Source organism: Vicugna pacos, chromosome 10, assembly GCF_048564905.1.
Source record: "Vicugna pacos chromosome 10, VicPac4, whole genome shotgun sequence".
Lineage (NCBI taxonomy): Eukaryota > Metazoa > Chordata > Mammalia > Artiodactyla > Camelidae > Vicugna > Vicugna pacos.
This window is the reverse complement of record NC_132996.1, coordinates 6,146,471-6,174,257: the sequence shown is the minus strand read 5'-3', so window position 1 is coordinate 6,174,257 and position 27,787 is coordinate 6,146,471. Positions and strand designations below refer to the sequence as shown.

At 38.9% G+C, this 27,787-nt stretch overlaps 1 protein-coding gene across 1 annotated transcript; it reads left to right on the top strand.

Moving 5' to 3' along the window:
• Positions 1 to 1,850: 1,850 nt before the first annotated feature.
• Positions 1,851 to 25,125, top strand: CFAP300 (cilia and flagella associated protein 300). The gene is made up of 7 exons (XM_006206703.4): positions 1,851 to 2,007; positions 2,228 to 2,309; positions 11,283 to 11,358; positions 17,065 to 17,231; positions 20,631 to 20,803; positions 23,505 to 23,571; positions 24,457 to 25,125. Exons 1-7 carry the CDS (start codon positions 1,898 to 1,900, stop codon positions 24,583 to 24,585), a joined length of 804 nt encoding a protein of 267 aa, XP_006206765.2. The 5' UTR covers positions 1,851 to 1,897; the 3' UTR covers positions 24,586 to 25,125.
• Positions 25,126 to 27,787: the final 2,662 nt, after the last annotated feature.

Below are 27,787 nucleotides of genomic sequence, written 5' to 3'. Positions count from 1 at the left end.
GGAGTTTCGAAAACTGATTAAAAGGCATCAACCAAAGAAATCAGCAAGTTGAGCAAATCCCAAGCAGGATGAATACACAAGGTACACACAAAAACACACATACACACAAAAACACAACACACACTCACACAAGACACAGAGAGAGAGAATAGCCAAACTACTGAAATCAAAGGCAATGTAAAAAATTTTAAGCCAGAAAGAGGAAAAAAAAAAACAAAAACGTAACTTTGAAAGGAGCAGCACTAAAACTAAGGGTTGACTTTTTAATAAAACTTGGAATCCAGAAGAAAACAGAACACATTTTTTAAAGGGCTAAAAAATAAAAAACTTTCAACTTAGAATTCTGTACAGTCTAAGATATAAGATATTATTCGAAAATAAAGATAAGGGCATTTTCCAGCAACAAACTCTAAGAAACGTACTCATCAGAGGACCTGAATTACAAGAAATACTAAGAAAGTTGTTCAAGCTCAGTGAAAATAATCCCATATTATAAATTCAGAACAGCTGTAAGGAGTAAGAAAAATGTAAAGGCTAAATATACTGGTAAATATGGAATAATATTGCCTATTTAAAATAATAATAACAAAAAAATGAATTTGGGACATATGTAGAAGCGAAATATTGACCAAAAGATCCAAAAGGTAAAAGATGAATACACAGATTTTACCAGTTGTAGGGTTCTTGTTTGGAATGCGGTGAAAGTGATGGTTTAAGGTGGTATGTAATAAATCAAGAAGCCATATGGTATCTCTGGAGTAACCATTAAAAATTATACTAAAATGCATAACTAAAAGGCTAAAAGGGAGGAAAATGGAATAATCAAGCTACTTTATTATTCCTTCTTTCTTGCCAGCTTTTGGATTAAAGGGAAACAACAGAATTAGAAAACAACAAACAGGATGGTAAACTTCAATCCAACCATGTCAGTAACAAAAGGACTAATGCACTTAAAAGACAAATTAGTGTTATGGAACACTAGTTCCAGTGCAATGGAACACTAATCAACAATGAAAAAGAATATTGTGTTGTGTGTGTGTGTGTTTCTCTCCCTCTCTCTTGCTGCTGCTGCTGAGTAAGGAATAATCAAGAGCAGTTTTTTGAGGATTAGGGGAAAAGAAAAGGGAGTTAGCAAAGAAGTGGAAAAGAACTATATCCCTCCCTCCCCCTTCTGAAGCCAGATACAGACTATTAGACAAAACAAAACTGTAGATACAAAAGGTAATTTTCAATACGAAACAAGAAATAAGAAGTACGTGTTTCCATTAGACATCATGCTGTACTGTTGCATGAATGGAAAAAAATTTTTAGCCTTCAGATTTAACTTTTAAAGAAAAAAAGAGTAAGATGGTAAAAGAGAATAGTTTCCCAAGTAGTCATACAGACATCTGTCTTCCAAAATAGATAAACCTAATTAATTCAGAATAATTTTTTCTTCAGAAATGTTTGAGTCACTAAATTTAGACAGCTATAAATCTAAGATTACAGCATCTGAGACTAAGAAATTAACCCACGCTGAGAAATTATTACTAAGCGTTAATTTCAGCAAGCACGTACTGGCAAATTTCCTCCCAGATCCGGACCCCTAGTTTCCAGATCCGCCAGGCCGGGGTCGGGGAGCGGGAGGGCTGGGACCTGGGAGGAGCTGTGGCACCGGATCCCCGACAGCGCAGGGTGGTTTTCGTCACCCGCTGCCCACGCCCGGCCGGGAGACCGCACTCCTCGGTCCGGGTCACTGCCCTCCTCAGTCCGGGTCAACGCTTGGCCCCGCCCCGCCCCGCCCCGACGCCGACCACGCTCCGCCCCGACGCCGACCCCGCCCCCTTGGCTTAGGGCTACCAGACAGCCGCCGCGTCGCTATGGAAACGGCCTCCGCTTCCGCGCGGCGGGGACCGCGATGGCGGCCGGGGAGCCGGGGGATCTGGGCGGCTACTACTTCAGATACCTGCCTCAGAAAACCTTCCAGTCTCTGAGCACCCCGGAGACCACCAGCCGGCTCCGCCAGTGGTGAGAGGCCGAGCGGCAGGGAGAGAAGAGCCCCTTGGCCTTCGCGGCTGCGGAGGCGCGGGCCGGGCGTGGAGGCGGCGGGGCCGGGTCGGCCTCCTCCTGAGTGAAACCCGGGGGCCCCAGGAACCGGGCGAGGGGCGGACCCCGTGGGTGGAACCGCTGAATGTGCTCTCGAGAGGGTGCCGTCCCGGGCTGACTCCTTCTCCCTCTTCTGCCCCAGGTCCATGCTGGGCAGGATCAAGGCGCAGGCCTTCGGCTTTGACCAGACGTTTCAGGCCTATCGGAAGGATGATTTCGTCATGGTTGGTATGGGGGTGGGGAGACCCTTGGATCTCTGCTGACTTTACATTTTTTCCCACTTGAGCATAGATTCCTACGAACACGCCATTACTTACTGACGTCGTTTTCTTTGAGAATAATAAAAAAGGTTCGAATGATCAATCTTTTAAGAGGAACTTTTGCGTTTCCCATCGCCCTAAGTTAGCTCATCTTCGGTATCCTGTCACAGAGAACTTTTCAATTTTGAAAATTCAGTCTCTCTTTAGAAAACCAACCTCTTTTTTAGTAGGCACACATCATTTTTAAATATCCAGCTTTATCACTGGCTTGATTTACTAGGATTAGTTTCAAATGACTTTTGGTTGTTTCTCGAAATCAAATCTACCCTATGAGTACAGGCTCTGTTAGCAGTTTTAAATGAAGAGATCCAAAAAAAGTTTTAAGCCATAGCAGAGTTAGTAGAATAACTCTTTAGGTGATAAGTGGCTGCTATGAAAAGGGAAAAACTCACTTGAAAGTACAAGTTCTGGTGTGTTCATTAAAATTCATTCACGTTTTTTAAAGTCCTGGGGTTTTATTTTTTTTAATCTCAATCAAATGAAAAATACCCTTATGGTTTGCGATATTATCTTTTCCTTTCATGTCCTTCGGGCATCGCTGTGGAATATAGTTGGCTTAGTTTATTCACTCATCCACAAACACTTCCCCAGGGCCTGTGATGTGCTAAGAAACCTGTCAGGGGCGACGGGGTGGGGGTGGTAATGCAAGAAGGAACAAGACAGACAGGAGCAAAACTGCCAGTAAACAAGAAAATCCGATCATCTCATACAGAGCGATAGTGCAGTGAAGAAAATATCAGCCTGATTAATTAACCAAAATATTTACTGTGAGGGTATTTAGTTTCCCAGGGCTACTGTAGCGAAGAACCACAAACTGGGTGGCTTAAAACATCAGAAATGTATTGTCTCACAGTTTTGGAGGCTTGAAGTCCAAAATTAGGGTGACAGCAGGGTTATACTTCCTCTGAAATCTGTAGGGAACAATCCTTCCTTACCTCTTCCTGGCTTCTAGTGGTTGCCAGCAATCCTTGGCACTCCTTGGCTTGCCCCTTGAGAACTTTAATCTCTTCTCCTATCAAAGACCCTTAGTTCTCTCTTCTCATGTATCCATGGCTGTGCCTCCTATTAGAAGAACACTAGTCATATTGAATTAAGCCACCCCCACTATTGTATAACCTCATATTAACGAATTATATCTGAAACAACCTTGTTTCCAACTAAGGTCACTTTCTAAGGTTCCGGGAAGGACCTGAATTTTGGAAACAGGATTGGTGACAACTCCTCAACCCTAAACAGAGGATAAATTGGTTAAATGTCTATTTCCCTTCACTTAAAATAGTGTTTTAATGTTAATATAATATGCTACTGATGATGACATTTCTCAAATATTCTTGATTAGATTTTTTTTTTAGTTTTTTATATATTTTTCATTTATACCAATATTTGTTGGATACTGCGTCCCTGCTAGGAGGTGTTAAAAGTATGAAGAGATCTAATCCCAGATTGTAAGGCATGTGGACAGTTTTGGAAGCTAGAAGTGTGAAAAATTCTCTATAAGGCAATAAAATAATTGCTATTAGGGAGGATTTTATAAGGCAAAGGGAAAAAGAAAGATCACTCAATGGAGGGGCATTGGTGTCAGAAAAATTTCATGGAGAAGAATGTAGAATTAATTTGGGTTATTCAGTAGACACACAGTTCTTCAACAGAATCAAGATTCATCTGTAAAGCACAATAAATTTCCAAAATAGGCAATTTTTTCCTAATTTTCAATATCTTCATGTTTATTTATCCTCATTTTTTTCTAATGCAGTAGACAGTATTATTCCCATATTTCAATTTAAAGAAATATACTGATACAATCACTGTTTTAACTCTGAGATACTCCAGCAGTATGTTCACATGGTCATATATTTTCAAAAGTAGATGTTTTGTATTCTTAGAGCCCCTAAAATTGTGTAAGTTTATGATGCTACAAAACCTGAATCCTCCCCTGATTTGGCCTCTAATTAGCTGTCTATGTTCAGCCTCCAATTCTGCCACTTACCAGCTATATGACATTGGGCAAAATACTTAACCTTCTTCAGCCTGTTTCCTTTTCTGCAAAACGGTCACAGTGCTTGACACATATAATATGTATTTTTGAAAATGAAAATAATGTTGAATAGCTGATGGGTTTGTTATGAAGATTAAATGAAATATCTAAGATGTTTAGCAAAATGCTTGGCTCCTAACAAGTGCTATTATTGTTATTAGCATTTGTCTGCTCCTTTACAAAGTGTTTTCCCAAAGCAGTAGTGCCTCCTGTGTGCTGGTTTTAGCTTTTGGCACATTTATCCATTTATCACTAACCTTTGCAACAATCTGGTAAGTTTAGTGTTTTTACCCCCATTTTGCAGTTGAAGAAACTGGAGCTCAGAATGGTTGAATAATTTGTGCAAGTTTGCCGAGTGAGTGGCAAAACCCAGGCTTTTTGACTCAAACTTCCATGTCATTTCTACTACAAACACTATAATTGACTGAAAGGTATTGCTTAAACTAGAATTCCAGATTTGGAATTTCCCCCTTCAATTTAAAAACAAGTTGTGTTCCAGAAGTTTGTATTGTAGTAAACGAATAGAAGAAAAGAAGGAAATATTCATCCAGCAAACGTTTTTTAGTTTTTAGGTCTATATTCAAGAGAGCGAAACAGACCAAAAATTACATGGCAGAATGAGAAGTGATACAAAACATACCATAGTCACAAGGTACCGCGGTGGCATAAAAGAGAAAGTGATCGTTTTTGACTGAGGTGGTTAGAGGAGGGTTTACAAAAGCCACTTGAGCTAGGATGTGAAAGATGAGTAGGAGTTTGTCAGGTAGACAAAGTGGGATAATGTTAGACAGAAGGGTGGGATGATATTCTGTAAGACTTTCTGTGCCATGGAAAGGAGTTTGGGCTTTAGCTGAGGAGTCGCTGAAAGGTTTTCAGCAAGACGGTAAAATTGAAAATACTGAGATAAGCTGGCAGAAGTATGGAACGTGGATTGTTAGGACTGAGCCTGGAAGCAGTGAGACCTAATAGGAAACAATTATCCTCCAGAGAGTATATGGTGATGTCCTGAGTTAAGCCAGTAGCACCGGAATGTCGTGGAGAGATGTTCATGAGAAAGGCAGTACTCTGGGACTGAAGAGAGATTGATGGTAAGGTAGGGCGCGGCATGTAGGATGACCAAGTTTCTGACTTGGCTGTCTAGAGTGGCAGATTTAGATGCATACAAAATGCAGAAGAATAAACAAGGAAAACGCATTCAGCTTTAAGCACGCTAAATTTGGTGTGCATCCAAGTGGCAATATCCTAGGTGGCTGAATGTAAGATCTCAACCTGGGTCTGAAGGGAGAGCTCTGGGTTCAGCATACAGTGTTGGCATCCTCACCAGGGGACTAGGGATCGAAAGCGGATTCTTTCACAGAAACTATAAGGGAGCGCCTTAACTTACAGCGCTTTCTGAAGGTCCGCACAACACTGCTGCTTCTGTCTCATGACCAGACTTTGCTTACGTCTCATGACCACATACCACAAGAGACTCCTAGGAAGTACAGACATTCAGCTGGGCACATCGCTGTTCCAGATAGAACTGGGATTCCTTAAGGAGGAAGGAGGGAATTGATAGTAGTCAGAAGCCAGCAGTCTGCCAGATGCATGATGTAATCAAACATCTACTTATATTTTATATGTGTGACATAAACATACACTTAAAATTATATAATATTATATCAAATATTAATTAGAAATACTTTTCCATCTCACACATTATGAAACAAGTTAATTCAAGTCTTCACATGCATTTTGACACCAGCATCTTTGTTATCACTGGAACTAGTTTATGAATCATGTATTTTTCCAAAGCTTATCAGCTTTCCTAAAGTTATTTGAGATACAAAGAATTCCTTCTAATGCCTCACTGGAGATTCTGTAACAAACCCAAAATACCGTTTGCACGCATTAGGGCAGGGTTTTTTGGTTTTTAAAAAAAGTTAAGAGTATAATTGTAATTTCGGTATAATTGTAATTTCGGTAATTAAAAAAGTTAATTCTTAACAGTATAATTGAAATTGTAATAACTATTGCTTTATTTGAGTGACCTTTATGAAGACTTATTTCCATTGGCTCCAGGCCAATTCGCTGCAGTCTGCTTTACCTCCTTCCATTTATAATGACATCTAAACTGTAATTGTAAGTGAATACCCCCACCAAGATTACTAAATTACCAAATCTGAAATTTCCCCTTTTACTGATTCTTTCAGAAGCCCTCTGAAAAGCATTCAAAACTAGTATTAATTAAGGTCAATTCCAGCATATGTGTCCTTTCAAAATGTGTATTATTTAAATTAAAATAGTTGCACAAGCACTCTTTAGTTTGGCTTTTTAAAGTTATAAGGCAGCTTTCCTTTCAGGAATAATTTTGGGGAAAACAGTTTTTGTAATTGGGCATACAAGATACCTGTAGAGTATTTCCCTTTGTCTCCCACCATGTGAATGTAAACACCATGGGAACAGGGACTTTGGCTGGCCTGGCGAAATGCAGACATTCACAGACACTTGTTGAACGTACTAATCTTCACCCCACATTCCTCTTCATTGTTGCCTCTCATTAAATGGCATTGATTCTGCCTGGATTTTCATGCAAAAATTCCAGGATTCCTCTTTGATTCCTCCTCCTCCCTTTGTCCTTTTCTTCTGAATATTCATTAAATCCATCAACTTCTCTACCTCCCCACTTGCTACCGTTTTGACTGCTGTGAACGGCAGGCCTTTCTGGATTAAAGCAGTACCGTGCCTCCTAACTGGTCTCTCTACAGCCCTTCAGTTCATTCTCCACACTGCAGCAGGAATGAGCTTTTAAGAATATGACCCTAATCTCGTCTTTCCTCAGCTTAAATCCCTTCAGTGTCTTCCTATTGCCCTCAGATTAAAATACTGATCAATCTAGATTAATCTTAGGTTAAGATAAAAATTTTTTGACTTGACCTGCAAGGTCCAGTTTAACTCCCCAACTTCATCAGACCATTGGCCCATCAACTCTGGTCACACTGAACCTCATTACTTGTCTTCAATGGGATGCCCCCTCCTTTCTCATCTTACAGACTTTAGACTTATTTTCTCCACCTTAAAACATAGTCTTTCCAGCGTCATGCAGGAACCAGCTCAGGACAGCCTAACTGGTACACTATCAGGATTCTTGGCTGGTTAAACTATTGACAACTTGCAGTCCACCCTGGAAATCAGCAAATGCTACAAATCAGGGCTTTTTTGGGAAGAAGGGGTATCAATTATTAAGCATTTACCAGTATACCTTGTGCCCAGCTGACTCCTCATCTTTCAAATCTAAACCTAAATGTTCTTTCTGCACTTACCTTTCTTTCCCAAACCATTAGATTAGGTCTACCTATTATGTACTTCAATAGAGCCCTGCTCTTCTTCATAGTGATGATGATGTGTGTTGCTTAATATCTCCCCTTTCAGTCTGTAAACTCCACGAGGGCAGGGACTGTGTCCATTTGACTTTAGGAATTAGGATGTCAAGTGTACTTTCAGCTCAGTGATGGGAGCAGTAGACAGCTAAGAAGAATAACTGGTAGGCAGAGAAGTGAAGCAAGATAGAGTCCTCTTTCAACGAATTATTTAGGAAAAGAGTGATAGCTTAAAGGGAATGTCAAAATAAATATTTATTACAACAATCTAAACAACAAAGAGCAATTCACAGAGTCAGCAGTCTTTCTATATCCCAGTCTAATTCTACCCTCTCAATCCCCTTCTTCCCACAGGCCTACAACCACCACTTCTGCAGTAACTGTTGTCAGCGGTTTGATAAATATTCTTCTATACTTTTCTTTATGTGCATATACATAGAGGCTTTATTTTGTGTTGTTTTTTTCATGCATATTACTCTTAAATTACTCTTTTTACACAAAATACATATGGCTTTCCTTCAAAGTCAATACAGTAAATGTTTACTGAGTAACTGCTCTATGCCAGGCTCTGTTCTGGGCCCTCGGGAAACAGCAGTGACTAAGAAAAACAAGCTTATGAAGCTTACATTCTACTCCAATACTTTCTTTCCAATAATTGCATACCATCTAGTGTAGATGTACTGTGTTCACCCATTTTTATTTTATTTTTATTCAGCCATTTTATTTAACCATTCTTCCACTGATGGGCATTGAAGTTCCAAGTCAAAACACTACGAACAATACAATAAAAAAAAATTCCTTACACATAAATCTTATCTACTAGTGGTTTCGTTTTTGTCTGACACATACCCCAAAGTGGAATTTGTTAGATCATAAAATATACATGCTTTTAGTGTTCAAGATAATATTCAGCACTTCCCCAAAAGGTTGTAAAAGTTCACACTTCCACCAGCAGTGTCTAAGAGCACATATTTTCTGGTACTCTCACCAAAAGTTACCAGATTTTAAAATCTTGACAGTGTGATGGGTAAAAATGATATCTTCTGATTTTTATTTTCATTTCTGTCAATGCTCTTGAAATCTTATTTCATAAGTTTGTCAGCTACTTGTATTTTTTACATGATTTTTTTGTATCCTTTGGCTATGTTTAAATCAGGTTGTCAGTTTTTCTTATCATAGACATAGGGCAATTTTTTAGCCATTGGGGATGTCAGCCTCCCTCCAATTTTTAAATCATATTTATTGCAAATATTTCCTCCCAATCTATTGTTTTTCCTTTTTTTTTATTGCTCATCATGGACATCATTATGTTTTCTGACTGCCCAACACCTTTTGATATACATCTGATTTGTGGTGATTTCCACTCTTAATTTTTCAGAAGTGGAACCCAAAACACTTGCCTTTTTTTAGGTATAGTTGACATATAATATTAGTTTCAGGTGTACAACGTAACAATTAGATACTTGCATATGTTGCAAAATGATCACCACAATAAGTCTAGTTACCATTTGTCACCATACAGAATTACTAAATATTTTTTTATGATGAGAACTTTCAAGATTTACTCTCTATGCAACTTTCAAATATGCCATAAGGTATAATTAACTGTAGTCACTGTGCTATACATCTCATCCCCATGACGTATTTATAACTGGAAGTTTGTACCTCTTGACCCCCTTCACCCAACCCTTCTCCCCTCTGGCAACAACCAAAGTGTTCTGTGTATCTGTTTTGTTCGTTTGATTTTTCTTTTCTTTTCTTTTTTTTTTTTTTTTGGATTACACATATAAGTGAAGCTATACAGTATTTGTCTTTCTCTGTTGACTTACTTCATTTAGTATAATACCTCCGGGTCCATCCATGTTGTTGCAAATGGAAGGTTTCATTTTTTTTTATGACTGAGTAGTAGTCCATTGTGTATTCCATTCTTTATCCATTCATCCACATGTGGACATTTGGGTTGTTTCTGTATCTTGGCTATTATAAATAATACTGCAGTTAACATAGGGGTGCATATAACTTTTCAAATTAGTATTCCCATTTTCTTCAGATAAGTACTCAGAAGTGGAATTGCTGGATCATCTGGTAAGTCTATTTTTAATTTTTTGAGGAACCTCCATACTGTTTTCCATAGTGGCTGCACGAATTCACACTCCCACCAGCAGTGCATGAGGGTTCCCTTTGCTCCACATCCTCGCCAACACTTGTTATTTCTTGTCTTTTTGATGGTAGATATTCCTACAAGTCTTACGTGATACCTCACTGTGCTTTTGATTTACATTTCCCTGATAATTAGCAATGAGCATCTTTTCATGTGCTTATTGGCCATCTGTCTTCTGTGAAAGAATGTCTGTTCAGATTCTCTGCCCGTTTTAAAATCACATTGTTTGGAGCTTTGTTATTGAGCTGTGTGAGTTCCTTATGTAATTTGGATAGGAACCCCTTATCAGATACAGATTTGCAAATATCTTCTCCCTTTCAATAGGTTACCTTTTCATTTTGTTGATGGTTTCCTTTGCTGCGTAAGGCTTGCCTCTAATGCACTAGATCACAAACCTGGGATCTAGGGTTACCGATCAGACTTATCAGGGCAAAACTAATTTTTCAAAGTGAGCAACTTAAGGAAATTGGGTCACATAGCATCTGGAATCTCAAAGACAGAAGTGGTGGCAGAGGCATCCAGTGTTGGGACAGGGCAGTCCTGGCGCACAGTGGCCTTGGTCGGGTCAGGCGGCCATGTCTTTTAGTGCTTGGCTGGGGCTGCAGTAAGGACAGCTGTTTCCTCATCAGGTCAGCTTCTGCACATGACTTTGGATCAGCGCTTAGCCTGATCCTCTGCATCTCCTAAAGATTATATGGACTGCCTGGATGCTTTAGTAAGTTTCTCTTGAGGTCTTTTCAGCCAGAATCAGCTGCTGGTCCCTGGAAATAAAACTCTTGCCTGGTTTGTTTTCTTTTGCTATACAGAGAATTTTCATTTTTAAGAAGCCAAGTCAGTCACTTTTCTGTGAGCCCCTTGGACAGAATAAATTGGCAGTTACATTCAGATTTAGTTTAAAGTGGGAGCAGTGATTACTAAGTCAATGAATTGGGAAAACAAGGGTGAAGGAAAATAAACTTTTCAGATGATGTATCCTCCTACTTTTCCCTATAAATCATTACTTTCTATTTATTAAATTAAGTCCCAAAGGTATCTGTTTGGAAATAGCATTACTGTTCATACTGTTCCAGCTTAAAAGTAACAAAACTTCACTTCTTTATGAAACATTTACTTCTTACTTTGACATTTTACCAATTTAAAATTATCCTTCCCCAATTTGAATTAAATGACATTTTACTATAGTTATTTTAAAAGCTCTTATTATGTTTATAATAACATATCTAAGTTGTTCCCTTCAAATTTATATATAGTTATTTTAGAAGTTAATTCTTATTATGTTTATAATAATATGTCTAAGTTTTACCCTCCAATTTATATTCTAGGCTTTCTTCAAAGACCCAAATGTTATTCCCAATTTGAAGGTACTTTCAGAGTCTTCCAGACAGTGGATTACATTAGGTAAACCAAATTTATTTTAATCTTTTGAGACTACTATTTTACTATTATAACAAAATTTTACTTCAGGGATTTTCATTATTAAAATACAGATTGTGTTGTAGTAACTTATAATGAAAAAGAATATGAAAAATAATGTATGTATGTTCCTATATGACTGAGGTATTCTGCTGTGCACCAGAAACTGACACAACATTGTAAACTGACTATACTTCAATAATAAATAAATAAATATCAAGTTGTAAACTTAAAAAAGTATACAAATTGTGAATAAGGACTCGTTTGATAACATCAAGGTCAAGTGTGATCGGCTGTGCCAGGCCTGCTCTGCATCTTTCTCCCAGGAGCCCACTGCTGCTATCCTGGCTTAGTGCACAAGAGCAATTTTTCTCTCTTTTTACTCGTTAGGAGTGTATCTATTGTGCACCTTCCGTGGACTCTGACAGATGCAGGGAACATTAAGGTGAATAAGAGAAAACCTGTACTTAAGGAACTCAGTGATATATTTTAAAATATACGCAGTGATGTATCACAGGCACTGACATAGCAGTGGGAGCAGAGAGAGGGGCGTGGCCAGCTCTTTCCAGGGGGCAAGGGTCAGGGAAGGTCCCACTGATGTGAGGATGCTTGGGCAAAATCTCAACTGGGGCAGGGAAATGATTTCTGACAGAGGAAGCAGCCACCATGGAACATTCTTTAAAAATAATATTAGATTAAATTATGGAGGAAAGTGTCTAAAATTCTCAACAGGAGAACTTTAGATAGTGTTTTCATAGTACACCGAAACATAGCTAGAAATCTTTAAAGAAAATTACCCAACACTTAAACACTTAATGACACTCAGATCTCTCAAATAACTCAGATCAAAGAATAAATTAGTTAATAGAAGACTTTTGGAAACAGAAACATGAACACTATATTTTAAAATTTAGGTTGAGACCTCTTAACAATAGAATAAATCACCATTCTATTTGGAAGGAGAATCTGGTTGGTAATGTGGATTTGAGCTAAAAAAAAAAATGCAAACTGATTTTAAATTGGATGAGGTTGTTTTGTTAAATTCTTATATTGCACTTTTATGGAACTCTAGTAGCCTTACACAAAAATAAATTTTCTTAAAGTATTAGTCAAGAATAAATTTACAAACAGTTCATGATGTTAGACTTAGTAAGTCAAATTTTATTCCTTTTGGCTAAAGATCACTGCCAAATTTATAGAACAAAAAGCTAGTACAGTGTGATCTTCAGACTGCTTAACATAATTAAACTGAGTCTCTGAGCAGATATATTTACCAGCTCAAAATCTTCAAAAGGAAATAGAGTCAGGTATCACAGCGTTTACAAAGCATGTTTGCGGTAACTTCAGTAAACTGGTTTACAAAAAAGTAAGGCTCACTGAAAGAAGTGTTCCAGTGAGTGTTCCACCTTCCCCCATTTTGGTACCTACTTCCCAAAACAGCGCTGACTTTTTTCTAATTTTTGAAAAAGGCAGTGCAAAAACAGAGGTTCTGAAATTCCCCATGTGCCTGACAGAATCAATTAGAAGTGCTCTGAAAAGGAGTGCCGGAGAGGCAGCGCTCCGTCCCAGAAGCAGAAGTTTCTGGCGGGTTGCTTGTACCCTCCCAGCAGCTCGTTTCTGTCTCCTCCTACTTGCTTGTCTTCTTTTTCTCATCGATCGGCCATCTTCTCTCTAACTTTCCTCTGGGGGCCTTAATAAGCAAAAGAAACAGCTTTTTTAAATGAGGGAAAAGACATCCATCTAGCAAGTGAACCGGTTTTGAAGAGAGTAATGATGGAATCTCCTTTGCTTCTGGCTGTGTTGCCTACATTGCAGGTTGTCGGTACCGCTTCATCCTCTCAGCCAGCTGCCACAGCTCCCTTTGTCTGGACATACTTTGCCCCTTTTTTGGCTGATGAAATGGGTGCTTCCTACGTGCTCAGCTAAGCACATTGTGCACAGTTACGCACATTGTGCACAGTTACCTTCTGTAATTCTCCAAACAACTCTGAGACAGGTATTATTATGTATCCTTGTTTCACAAATGAGGAGTCAGAGGCTAAGTAAACTGTGCACTTTTACGCAGCTGGCTGGGGGGAGTTGAGATTCAAACCCAGACTCTAGAATTCAAGACTTCAACCACTAGACCACCCTGCCTCTGTCTTTTCCACAGTGGAGTCGCCAGGAAAGCACCAACTTGGGCACTAAATAAAAAGGAGATTCCTGCGGAGAGGGTATAGATCATGGTAGAGCACATGCTTTGCATGCATGAGGTCCTGGGTTCAACCCCCAGTACCTCCTCTTAAGAATAAATACTAAATAAACTCCCCTCACCAAAAACTTAATTAATTAATTAAACTTTAAAAAATAAAAAATATATATATAAAAAGGAGATACCTGCCCAGTGTATTAGACTACTAGTATCAAGGGGGAAAAAAAAATACATTCTTAACTTTCTGTGTGACCTTAGCAATACACTGTATAGCTTATAAATGCTGGAGACATGACTTAACCAAACTCCTATGTAGCCGATAGGGTGTACTGTGCACCGGATCGTGCCCCCTCCCAAATTCTTATGTTGAAGCTTTAACCCCAGATGTGACAGCATTTGGAGATGAGGCCTTTGGGAGATAATTAGGTTTAGATAAGGTCTTGAGGGGCCCTCATGATGGGATTAGTGTTCTTATAAGAAGAATCTGTCGTGTGTGGACACAGCTGGAAGGCAGCTGTCTGCAACCGAGGAAGAGAGTCCTCACCAGGAACTGAATCAGCAGACATCTCGATTTTAGACTTCCCACCCTCCAGAGCTGTGGGGAAATAAATGTCTGTTCACCCAGTTTAAACAACCCAGCTCATAATATTTTGTGATAGCAGCTCAAGCAGGCTAATGCAGATTTTGGTACCCAGTGGAGTACTTCTGTAACAAATATCTGAAAATGTGGAAGTGGCATTGAAATTGTGTAATGGGCATAGTCTGTAAGAGCTTGAGGTGCGTGCTAGAATGTGGATATTAAGGTTGATTCTGGTGAGGTCTCAGTTGGAAACAAGGAACATGCTATTAGAAACTAGGGGAAACTCAGTCCCTGTTATAAAATGGCAGAGAACTTGGCCTATTATAGTGTTTTGTGTAAGACAGAACTTGTAGGTAATAAAGTTGATATTTGCTGAGGAGACTTCTAAACAAAGTGTTGAAGGAATGGCTTGATTCTCCCTGAATGGCTGTAATAAAATATGGAAGGAGAGAAATGAATTGAAGAAGGAAAATTGAAGAAACAAAAAGTCACCAGAACCTGAAGATTTGGAAAATTCTCAGCATATCCATATTGCAGAAAATGAGAAAACGTATTCTGAAGAGAACACATAAGTGTGTCTCGGAGCAACCATTTGATAAAGAGATCGTTGGTGCAACTCATGGACTTAATCAGCCATTTCAGCAGAAGCCAGGAATAGAGATGGGATTTGTACCAGCAAAGACACCCCCAGTTTGAACTAAAGGGGACAGAAAAAAATGAGACAAAATGAAGGCTGTCAGATTTTTCAGATCCGACAAGACCAGACCATAGGACCATTCAGCTTCAAGCATGTGCTGTGTTTCAAGAAGAGAGAAGAAAGGCTGAGAAGACAATTCACGGATCATCAGGGTCACCCCTTCAGTTTCAACAACACACTCCCCTTGGAGGGAGAACTGTGGACGTGGGGCCGCCGCCTCAGTAGGTCTGGAAGGCAGAGCGTTGAACCGAAGAGGATTATTCTTGAGGCTTAAAATCTAATGGAATTTGTCTTGCCAAGTTGAAAGCTTACAGGGGACGATCACGCTTCCTTCTTTCCTCTTTGTGCCTTTTGGAATGTCGATGTCTATCCTGTGCCTGTCTCACCGTTGTAGTTTGGAAGCATGTAACGTGTCTGGTTTCACAGGGTCATAGCTGGGGAGGAATTTTGCCTTGGGATGAATTGTACCTCAGGTCTCACTCATATCTGATGTACATGATTTTTCCATGAGACTTTGGACTTTAGACTTAAGCATTCATGCTGGAATGAGTTAAGACTTTGGGGGCTGTTGGGATAGAATAAATTTATTTTGCACGTGAGAAGGACATGAATTGGGGAGGGCCAGGAGCAGAATGCTACGGACTAAGTTGTGTCCCTTTAAAATTCATATGTTGAGGTCCTCCTAATCCCACCCATGACCTCAACTAACCCTAATTACCTCCCATCTCAGAATCCAATCACACTGAGGATTAGGGCTTTGACATGCTGCATTTTGGAGGGAAACAACTCAGTCCATAGCAAATGTTATTTCTATGCCTCAGATTAAGTGGTTTGAATTTAATTACCTCCTCTGACCATCCACACCCTCTTGCCACTCCCCAAATCAGAGCTAGAGTCGATTTATTAAAATGGCACGTTGCCCAGTGTCAGTCCCTCATCCTGTGGCCACCAGCCTATCTTTGAAGATTGTCTGGCTTTGCCCTCTCTTGTTCTTTGGTCTTCCAGTATTGCTCAGACCTTTTCTGTCATTTTCTGTGGTTTTGTTTTCACTTTAATCCCCCAGAGGATTTTTGCCTCTGAAACAAAAGGAGCTTTTCTGAGCAGTGTAGCTTTTGAAATAACCAAAGCATACACAGTTCTTGGCTCTAGGCATTCTTCTTTCCTCTACGCTAGCCCAGCTCAGGATCAAAACGAGAGCAACAGGTCCTAGCAGGACTCGGGTGGACAGCCCGGAGCAGGAAGTGCAAATAATCACCCATATTACTCTTCTCAAGCTCAGGCTGCTTCTCAGGTCAGAGATCCAGCCAATGTATTGCCGCCGCATCTTAGGTGTGCAATCTCTCCAGAGCTTTGGAAAAGAAGAGCTCCACCCATTTACATCTGAGTGAGTGCGTGTGTGTATATGTAGGTGCAAAAAAGAGAGAAGTTGATTGAGTGATTCATTGAGGCAACAATAAAAAAAAACTCACTTTGATGTTTGTGTCTTTTTGTAATTTAGTAGACCTTCTCTCTAGTAACAGAAAATCCATTCGTAAAAGACACATTCAGGAAGTAAATGTGGGGTGGGCGGAGGTATGGGAGTGGGGAGGACTGGAGCTGCAAGAGAAAAACAGACAGAACACCATGATTTCAAATTTCTCTAATTCCAGGCTTGTTATGACTTGATTAAGGCCTGGCTTGAAATTTACCTTGACTTGGAAAACCTTTTTTTTTTTTTTTTTGTAATAAACCCTGTAAGTGAGATCACAGGGGAGAAAATTTTAAAAGGAGAGAAACATTTTCAAAATACCCTCAGTAACTTTAGAAACACCCTGACTTACATTAATTAAAATTTTTATAATATGAATTACGAAGTATTAAGCATGGTACAAATCCAAAATCATATGAAGCAGTTTCTGTGTTTTTATAGGTAATTTTGATATATGCATTAAAACTGATCTAAGAATTCCCTACTACGCAGTAAATGTATTTCATTTTCAAACATTTTCTCATTTATATATCCTTCATCTAGGCCTGAAATGGTGAGATTTTGTTATAAACCTTCAATGATTAATGAAAAATAAACAACCTGCAAAATAAGAATTTGATAAAATCCCTAAACTAATGTGTCTCCTAAATTTATCAAAACATGTCATATTTGGTTACTTCTTAAAATGTCTGCATAGTGGTATTTGTTTTGGAAATAATTGAGAATACTAAATTAATTTTTATATCTCTGTTCAGGAACTGAAGTGAAAAAAATTGAAGCTATAAATGTTCCTTGCACACAGCTTTCAATGTCATTTTTTGATCGGTTATATGATGAAGATATTGTACGAGACAATGGACATATTGTTAAATGTTTAGATTCTTTTTGTGATCCCTTCCTTATTTCTGATGAGTTACGAAAAGTAAGTACAGAATTTTAAATTTTCACAGTAGAATTTCATTTCAGGAAATGCTTAATGTCAAAACCTTTTGCCTGCCTAAAACCCATAAAATGCCTCTTATCAATAAATAATGATCAGTGACAATCATTACACTGGTAGGTTTCTTCTTGGTTGGGACTCTTCCTGTCAACTTAATTATTTATGTATTTCATTAGTTCTCAGCAGAGTTCCATTGGCATCTCCTGGTTAGAGGTCAGGGATGCTGCTAAACTTTGTACAAAGCACAGGACAGTCCCCCACAACAAAGCTATCTGGTCCCAATACCAACAGTGCTAAGGAAGAGAAACCCTGGTCTGTTGAATTGATGACTATTTTTCTTTAATATTTTCTCCTAACACACCAAATGAATAAAAACGTCCCTGAGTAAAAGAATCTTTTTATCTCAAGGCTGAGATCAAAGAGCTGTTTGATTAACTAAGTTAACTTTTATTTTAATGAGAGGTGTACTGAATTTGGAATCAGAAGACATGGATTATTTACCTAATTCCTGATTTATTATTTACAAGATAAACAATCACCTTTGGCAAATCATTCAGTATCTTGAGCCTCAAGATCTTTTCTGTACCAGATGGAAATTAAAATGCCCATTCTAGCTTCTTCCTGAAATTGTTGAGAAAATGAGTTGAGAAAGCATTTTATGAAATGCTGTTAAAATGAAGTAGTATTATTATCATTATTTTAATTATTGAGAAACAGGATTGACAAAGTGGTCAAAAGTTAGGGCTATCAAATCGACGTAGGTTCAGATCCAGGCTCTGCACTTGATAACTGTCATACTTAACCTCTTTCAGCCTCAGTTTCTTCATCTATAAGTCAGGAGTAATGTAAGAATTGTGTGAGGTAACGCATTCAAAGTGCTTTACATAATGCCCAGCACTTAGTAAGCTTCCGATAATATTAACAACTGCTACTAAGTATTATTTTTATTATTCAACATTAAGAGAGAAGGGAGATGCGCTAATGCCTAATGTATTGCAAATCCAGGTAGAAATGAACTGGGGAAGCTACTGATGCAACATTCTGGGCGCAGGAATCGTGTCTCTAGGCGACCAGGGGGCATGCAGCCAGTCTATACATTGATCTGCATTAGGACCGTGCCTAAAGGAACTCTCAGTTTAAGAAGAAAATAAAATTAACTGATTGAGAATAACCAGACTCCCATAGTTAAATGACTGTATGTGTAGTTTGTTCCTTAGTTAAGTGAAGTATATTTGCATATAACACAAGATAATATAAGTACCATTATAGTGTCAATCTGATCGTAATTTCTATTTGCCCTTACGAAGGATTGGAAATTAACATCCAGAAAATATCTGGTCTAGTTTGAGTTTTCCTCCTTCTTTCCTTCTACTTACCAATCTCAGCTCTTCTCTCTGTCGCTTATCTGGGCTGGCATACCTACCTCTTTGTCTCAAGGCCATTCCCCTGATTTCAAAGAGTCCACCATCACCTCTACAGAGAGAGCCTCAGCGATGGGCTTTTGAAAAGGAGGATTTGCTTTTCAACAGAATACTCCGCAAAACTGCCTGCTGCTCCCTGTCTTATTTGTTGCCGTGAATAGCACCTCTGTTCAGGAAATGCTGGGACTCTTTTTTGCCAGTTGCCTGTATGTTTTGCCCTGTGTTCCCTGCCACTCTGTGGCAACAGGGAGGGCTCTAACTTGGTTGCTTTCTGACTGAAAAAATATATATAAATAACTTCCAGCTTCAGCCTGAACTAAAAAGGGCCCTCCCGTTGTGCAGCACACAGATCCTGTTGGCACACTGTGTAACGTGAGTGCCGCTAATAACCTCCTCCCTGCCTGCGGCTCGGAAGCTGAACTCATTAACTGTTGCCTACCTGCTCTCCGAGGACTGCACAAGCAAACGGATCTGTTTGTGAACAGAGAGGGAGATCACATACAGAATGTTACTGTTTTAACATTCACTCCAAAAAAAATGTTTAAATTATTGTAATTTTTTCATTGCACAGCCCAATCAATTCAAGACCTGAGTCCTCGTGTAAGGAATATGTGACCTCTTCATCCCTAAGAGCTTTAGTCACCCTTTTAGTAAGTCAGAACCTTAGGTAGCTGCAAACTTGAACTTGAATATCACATCATTTCCTTACCGGGGGGTTGGGGGATGAGGGAGGGAAATGTACAAGTGTTACATGTGACACACACAGAGAGCAACAAACTATGGACCACTTCCCCGTACCTATCTTTAACCATATATATCTTTGGCTTTCACTGAGTCATTGTAAGTAAATTATTTGTAGACAACACTATAGAATTTATTATTTTTAAATGCCTCTTTTACCATGACCTTGTGATGAATTTTCGTTTGAGATGGGGGTAAATAAAATGTTAAGTTTAATCAATTTTCCTAATAAATAGTGTGCTTCTTGCTGCTAGACAGTGATTGTTATGTAACTCATTCCCTCTCCTTTCCCTGTACAGTAGTGCTAAGTGTTATGCCCAATTTTTATGGCTTTTCTCCAGCTAGAGTTACTTTTGAGTGTTTATTTTTCTCTTCTCACTTTATATCTTGGTTACAGTCCTCTGTCTTTGATTATTTTTATCTTCCTGTAGGTTTTATTGTTATTTCACATTTCTTTTTTCAAGTAGCTGGGGTATAAGCAATTCAATTAAAGGGATCTATTTTATAGTGTACATTTATCACCTTGTTCCTGTCCACCACAGTCAACAAGTCAAGCAAACGTCTGTAAGGCCCGGTCGTGTCAGAAAATCCCCACATCCGACCTAGTCAAATTCTTTTCTCAAAGAGGCAGCAAGGTCTCGAGAGCAAGAGTCCATGTAGATTGGTGATGTGTGAGGTAATATAATTAGAGGAGAACAGGAAATGGCGAGGTGATTATGAGCTTCCAGTTAACCTGAGCAGTTCAAAATGGAGTAACTGTGGGCATAAGGAAAGCAGTGATCTGAACACTGTAAGATGAGAAGGCTTAGAAAATGACCATTTGTGTTTAGCTTCTCAGTAGAAGCAAAGACTATGGACCTCATGGGAGGGAGAAGTTTCTCCATTTATTTCTGCTCCCATTGTTTCCAAATGCTATTCCAGGGGACTCAACACTAAAATTGCAGTAGCACTAAAACTATTGCTAAAGACATGAACTAGAACAAAGACATAAAGAAGAGGAAGAGAAGGTTTAGAGTTACTCCTTTCACCGAGTGTCGGCACCTAACGATGAGACGGAGCGAAAGCAAGTGCCGATCTCACAGATCACTTTCTCTGCTGCCTCACGATTGGTTCTTAAAATAGGTCTCAAATTATTTTCAATTGTATAAATCAAAACTTTTGAAAACCTTAAATTAGAACCTTAAATTATGTTACATTAAGATGAATTTTGTCTCAGTAGGTTTTGCTAGCAGAAGACTCAGAAAAATATGAAGTATTCAGCCAGCCAGATAGAGAAGAGTTCTTGTTCCGTCTTTTCAAACATCTTTGCCTCGGTGGAGCCCTTTGTCAATACGAAGATGTGCTTGATCCATATCTGGAAACAACAAAGCTTATCTATAAGGATCTAGTGAGGTAATGTTGCTAGATGACAGTATGTAAATGGTCTGTTTAACCCTGGTGACATTACCCAGCGTCTTGCTTGTTGGTCTATTTAGGACCAAAGTGTATAAAAGTAGCACCACCATGACCCCCTCGTCAGAGCTTCCATCTTCTCTTCCAGGCTGGAAAGTGTCTAGATTTCCCTGACTCTTTCAGTCCTCAGTCCTCTCATCTGCCTCTTGTCCTTGTTTCCTCATTCAGACCTGTCGCCCCTCCCTCCCTTACTGACAGCTGTCATCTTCCAGGTCCTTCTCTTCTCCTGAGGCCTCCTTTTAAATATCAAAGGAACATGAGATCCCTATGGCTGAGTAATAGTCCATTGTATTCCACATCTTTTTTATCCAGTCATCTTGTCAATGGACACTTAGGTTGTTTCCATGGCTTGGCTGTTGTAAATACAGCTGCTGTGAACACTGGTGTTCACATATCTTTTTGAACTAGAGTTTTCATCTTTTCCAAATATTTGCCCAGGAGTGGGATTGCTGGATCATCTGGTAACTCTGTTTTTAGTTTTTTAAGGAAGTTCCATACTGTTTTCCATAGTGGCTGCACCAATTCACATTCTACTGAGTTTATTTCTGGTATGGTTTTAAAAACAGAAAAATATTTCTATAATCTGTCTCTGATTTTAATGACTAAGTTATTGTGTCAATATGTAAGGATTGTTGGAAGAGATGCAACAGAGAATTTCAGGAAGACCACACGCATATCGACATCAGACACATTCTGTCCTTATCATTTGCAGCTCATGAAAACTTACAAGACTGCTTCTAGCACTCCTACAAGATACTCTTCAGTGTCCTGTAGGCGCATGCACACACACACACACACACACACGAACACCACTGCCACCACAGTGTGTTGCACCTCATCAGCCACATGAGGCTGTGTAATTTCTCACTACCATGTGCTGAGGAGGAGGGGATTCTGTTGGAGATATTTGAAATAGAAATTACGTTAGGACCTAAACATTGAAGACATTGCTGTTTTCCCCAACATCCCCTTCCTTGGATTCTCACTTGTGATTCTGTCCTACACTTTTTGGGAGCTAAGAAAAAGTATGACTCAAAGAGTAATGGCCACTCATAAAATGAGTAGTCAGAATTTGTGACATCTTACAGCAACTCATCATAGTGTACATACAGCTCAGTGAATTTTTATATATGTTTACACCCATATAACCACCTCCAGATTGGGATTTAAAATTAGATATAACCATAGATATGCTCTGTGTTTTGATGTGGGTAGTTATATAAGTGTATGCAAAATGTTTTATATGTAATGGTTATAGTCATCCTTCAGATGAGCATGCAACTTTAAATGTAGTCTCCAACATTCAAGCAGTGTTTCTCAGCATTAGGGAAAAAAATGACCACAACTCATGTCATAAAAATATAAGGAAGTCAATTTAATCACATGATTCCTGGGTTTAAATCTGAATGAAATGTTTTAGAGATGAAAACTGCCTCAGAATTTTGAACCTGAACCCTGGAGTGGTTTGGGTCTGGCCATCTCCAACAGGTGCGTGAGCTCAAACATGTATGCACGGGCGCGTGCACATGCACACACACCCTGCCACGAAGTCCTCCTGTTTCTTCCCCCTCCTGTCTCTTTTCTCTGCCATGACTTTTACATATGTGAAGGGAAAGTAATACGTCAGCTAACATGGAGAGGAGGATATCTTCGTCTGAATTTAATCTGTACATGGAACACATGAGCAGTACCTTTGGTGCGTGTGAATTTACAGAGTAGGTATAGGACAAACAGGTGATGTGTAGGGACGGAGAACTGGACTGTATCACCTGAATTTTAGTCCAAGAATTACCACTTTTAGTTGGAATGTCTTAAATACATCATATAACTTTTCTAGTTCTATTGTCTATAAAATTGGCAAAATAATGCCTGCATTGCTGAGTTGTGTGATCTTTCTGTGAGGTAGAGTATGTAAAGGTATTTTTCATATTGTAAAGCATTTTAAATATAATGTGTATATATTTACATGGAAGTCAATATATAAATTTCCTCAATCTTCCGTCTGTTTCATCACAGGTTATCCTGTGTGTGGAGAGTAGCTGAAAGAGAGCTACTGAGGGAAAATGACTTTAGTATGATATAATTTAGTAATACATAATTTAACAAATCATTTTCATATACATTATTCGACTTAATTCTCATGTAATCCTAAAGGGAACCATGTAATGCTCGCAGTTTACATACGAGAAAATTGAGGTTCGGAAAGTTTAATCTTGCCCCAAACAAAATAACAAATTAGTGGCAGAACAGGCATTTGTGTTTAGGCTGTTTAATTCTTTAGTTTAGTGTGCCTTTATCTACCTACTCCTTACAGCTGTTTACACTTCAGTCTGACTTTAACCAATTCTTGTTTTTCCAATCATCGGCCTGCAAGTCTTTTCATTATCTGTGTCTCAAACTGGCCTCAAACCATCTGACTGTAAAATTCAGTTTTCTGCTTACCACATCCTCAGTTGACCTTACCCCATCTTCTGATGGAACTGCAGATTTCATCCTTTTGAAACAACTTGAATAGAACATTGTATATTTCCGTGTTAAGTATTAATAAGAACACCTGACTACTAAAAGGGATCCGTGTCTTAAATGTATTATGGCCAGTGCTTATTATATTTAAAAATGTTCCCTTTGCCCCCTCTTTTAGTGTTCGGAAGGATCCTCAAACCAAGAAAATACAAATTATCTCTTCCGTCTTTAAAGTTACAGCATATGTAAGTGTTGAGGGGAAATTTGCAACCAGTCAATTTTATTGCTTATTATTAAGACAAGTGTTACAACTGGAGTTAGCAACTGGGACAATGTTATGCCTTGGAGAAGCATAGTTAACAGAACACACACGTGTATATACAGAAGATCGTTAACATAAGCTAGTTTTCCGTTAAAATTTAAAGTTGATAAGGTATGCTTTTATTTGAAGAACAGTATGAACTTTTTCCCCCGGATTCCTTTCTGTTGTCTGTGTCTAATTATAGCTCTTACTCATTTTAGAGCTTAATCTGTGGCTCAGATGAGGTAGAACACAGTCCTCTAGACTGTCAAAACATAATTTATAAGGCAAATAAGTAAGAATGACATACATTTATGTCACAGAATCTGATACTTGAATTTTATTATCATACAAAAGATTATTAACACATATTAAGCAGTTTCTAAGTATATGTGTTCAATCGCTTAACAAATATTTATTGAATATCTAGTGTGTATCAGCTACTGTGCTCGGCTGGGGCTCCGTGATAAAAGAAACAGTCCCAGCCCACCTAGTATGAATGGGTCGTGTGCTTAAAAAAAATAAAAGCAAAGACAGAAGAAAAATGCAAAACAAATTTTTGCGATATGAGCACTTTTTTTAAGGATAGGATTTCCTTTTGGACTATAAATTCCTTACGGTCAAGACTTCTGCATATTTTGTGTAGTACATATGTATTGTTAGCATAGTAGATGGTGGTGTCAATAAATATTTTTAAATGTTAGTAGTTAACTGCCAGCGGATTGTCAAAGATTTGGTATATGTTTTATGACATTTTAACAGAAAATATATACTAGCTAAATGTGTTGATGTTATTTAAATGTAGCTTACTCAGGTTTGTCTTTTTCAGGATTCTGCTGGTGTGTGCTACCCGTCAACTAAGAGTCATGAACAGACATTCTCTTACTTTATCGTGGACCGTGTCAAGCGTCATGTTCACGTTTTCTACCACTGTTACGGTGTGGGGGAAATGTCTTAATGTTTTTTCAGAGTACTATATTTACTATTTTTTATTTACCAGGGTTTTTATTTTAATACAGATTTCTAGATAAACATTTACTCTGCAAGTTACTTCAAGTAAAATGTAAAGAACCTGCTTAGAACAAAAGAAAACAGATACCAAGATGCCTCTCTGTAAATTTGGGCTGCTAACGTAGGAACCAAATTTCATCCCTAACAAAATCTGTACCAATACAGTTGTGGAATTTTTACAGAAAGTTACAAGAAGTGAAAATCTAGTTCATCTTTGTTGCCTTTAGAGTCAGGTGAGTCCTCAATTTTCCAGGTATTTTATTTTCGAAGCGAATTAATTCTAGGTTGAAACGGCAGAAAACTAAACTTCTCTAACCACTGGTCGTCAATATGAGTTGTTAGTTTTTAAAAGTCGTGTTTCATTTAATTACATTTCTTCATTACATTAAGATTTACATCTCTGGGGCTGTGGAAAGCATGGCAGTTCCTCTGCTTCCTTTGTCTCACTTAAAACACTCAAAAAAAAAAAATAATGTTCTGAACATAATTGTAAACTCTTGTATCACATAATGAATTAAAACTGGAGCTGCCCCCACAGCTAATATAAGAGCTACCTATAAACAAAGAGAGTTGCCCTGATGATGCTAAGTTGAAAAGAGTAAAGTGCAGGGTGTCTTAGTACTGTCCCCTCATTACCTTCATGGAATGAATATATAGCTTAGATTTTTTTGGTGGAAGAACTGATTGACATGTATTCCCAGAGGTGATACCTGCAAGAAATGTTGAGACCTGGAGAAGGGGCAAGTTTGGAATATGTTTCTGAGTTGCAGGGATTGGGATGATAGTCTTGGATTTGAACTTGTAGCTTCCCTGGAAGGCAGCTGGCGATCTGAGCATATAGCTCAGAAGAGAGAGTTTGTTATATTTCTAATACTTAGTACAATGCCTTCGCACATTAAATATTTACTGCGTCAGTATTTTCCAGATACGTTCATAATATCCATTCTTTTTTCTTTTAAATCAGATAAAAAACATTAAGTCAAGAACTACAATGTCCATTTGTTACCAGTTTTGCTGCCTACCACATAGACCCCTACAACCAGGGGACCCTCTCTCAATCAATCAGCTGGTCAACCAGTAGTTCTTTTTGAGTCCCAGTTCTGTGCCAGCCACTGTGCTGTTTACTTTGGGGAAACACACACTCCCTATAAATCTAGTAAAGATCATCTGTAAGAGTGTGTCTATAGAAAGTGACTGTTACATGGATTCAGAGATGGAAGTGGTCACTGTGAGCTAAGCCTGGGACGGGTGTGCTCTGGCTTCTGCAGAACTGGTGGGGTTTCAACAACTGACAAGGAGAACAGTCCAGCAGAGGAGGGAAGTGTGATGTGGCTCTGAGCCTGGCCCGGGATGAAAGTTTAGAGGCAAAATATGGGAGAGCACCTTTGAGTAAAGATTATGCAAAGTCTCTGTATTGAGTGGTATAGTAGCGTAGTAATAAAGAAGTTGGGCTGGTAGTCAGATTGCCTGAATTCCTTTTTTTTTTTTTAATTTTTTTAAGGGGGGGTAATTAGGTTTGTTTGTTTGTTTGTTCGTTTGTTTATGATGGCAGTACTGGGGATTAAACCAGGACCTGGTGCATGCTAGGCACCCTCCCACCTGGATTCTTAATTCTACCATTATTTGCCACGTGTGATTTTGAGCTAGTTATAACCTTTCCATGCCTTAGTTGTCTCACCTGTGAAATGGGGAAAATAGTAAGACTCTCTCACAGGTTATTGAAAATTATATAAATTATACACACACACACACACACATACACACATTTGGCTTAGAATGGTGCCAGGCACATAGTTTAAGTGTTCATGCATTTTGACTCTTTTTATTCTCTATAGAAGAAATGTTTAAAAATTAGGAGCTAAACTGCGTAATAATGTAAAATACTGTCTTCCTGAAGGTCAGAATTGCTTTTCTACAGATTATACCATTATGGATTTGATTAGAGATCTGTAAGAGATGGGAATTCTGGGTTTCCCCCCTCTCTCTGAGCCACAGAGAATGCAGAGGACCTCAAATTGTACTCCAGGTATTTCTTTGGCAGCATCTTGCATACTTAGAATTATTTTCTCAACTATTTGTAGTAATTTATTCAACGTCTGTCTTGAAAACAACAACTGTGTCAATTTGGTTCATCTCCAGTGCCTAACACAGTGTCTGGCAATTAACTGACACCCAGTATCTGTTCCCTGACTGACTAAGTCCACTGGATGCAAAGAGGCTGGCCCTTGAAGTGGGACTGCAGGTGTGGAGAGAGAGGCAGTGGGGAAGTGTGGGCCATGAGGTGCCAGAGCATCAGTAGTGCACTGCTTCCTCTAGTTACCCCTAAGCCTTTTGTAAAATTTTGCAAACTCCTATAATCTGGATTTAGCTGTACTGTGTGGGATTAGGTATGCATCCTGGGAACATGCCTGGGACAAAACTGTCCCCGGAGAACAGCAGCAGCCTGTGGAAACCAACTTTGGAAGAGCAAGTGATGATCAACTGAGGGTGGAGGATTTTTCTGGGGTGAAAAACCAACCATGATGACAAATGACAACAGAGCGGTTTTCTGGGGCTTGAGAGCATTCTTGTGAAAGTCTGAAAGTTACTTAAGGAGAGAAGGCTCACAGAATTATAATTTGGACATTCACAGAAGGGACTTCAGGCTGAAGACCAGAGAACTTGGGAATTTTAGGACCAAAGAGCAGAAAATAAATACAGAGGCATAAAAACACAAGATGGTGTGAGGAGGACATAAGTACATCTGACTGGTTGGAAATGAGGAGTTCTGCCCAGAAGTTTTGGGTATTAACACAGGGAAGACAGATTAATGGGGTCCTGGTCACTGAGGGCCATGCGCTCACAGCTAAAAAACTTAAATCTTCTAAGTAGATGATGTCTAGGAGTCATTAGAGACCTTCGAGCAGGGTAGTAGCGTCATGAAAGTGATATTCTGGCAAGATCAGTCTGACAGTGATAGATTGGGGTGAAGAAAGTCCAAGGTCCAAAGATTAAATAGAAGATTACGGTAATTGTCAGAGCGCAAACCTGACTGCACTGAGTTAACAGCAACGGAAACCTTCCTGGGCATCGTGGCATATGTGACAGTGGAGTGCTCATTAGGGAAAAATCAGATACGGCCCCCACAGAGGGTAAATTATGAGTTGTTG

What these genes read in the sequence shown, in the direction of transcription:
- CFAP300 (XM_006206703.4), top strand. Translation starts at nt 1,898, where the DNA reads ATGGCGGCCGGGGAGCCGGGGGATCTGGGCGGCTACTACTTCAGATAC. An exon ending in CAGACAGTGGATTACATTAG is followed by an intron (nt 11,359 to 17,064) that starts GTAAACCAAATT and finishes ATCTCTGTTCAG; the next exon opens with GAACTGAAGTGAAAAAAATT. An exon ending in TTTCTGATGAGTTACGAAAA is followed by an intron (nt 17,232 to 20,630) that starts GTAAGTACAGAA and finishes TTGTCTCAGTAG; the next exon opens with GTTTTGCTAGCAGAAGACTC.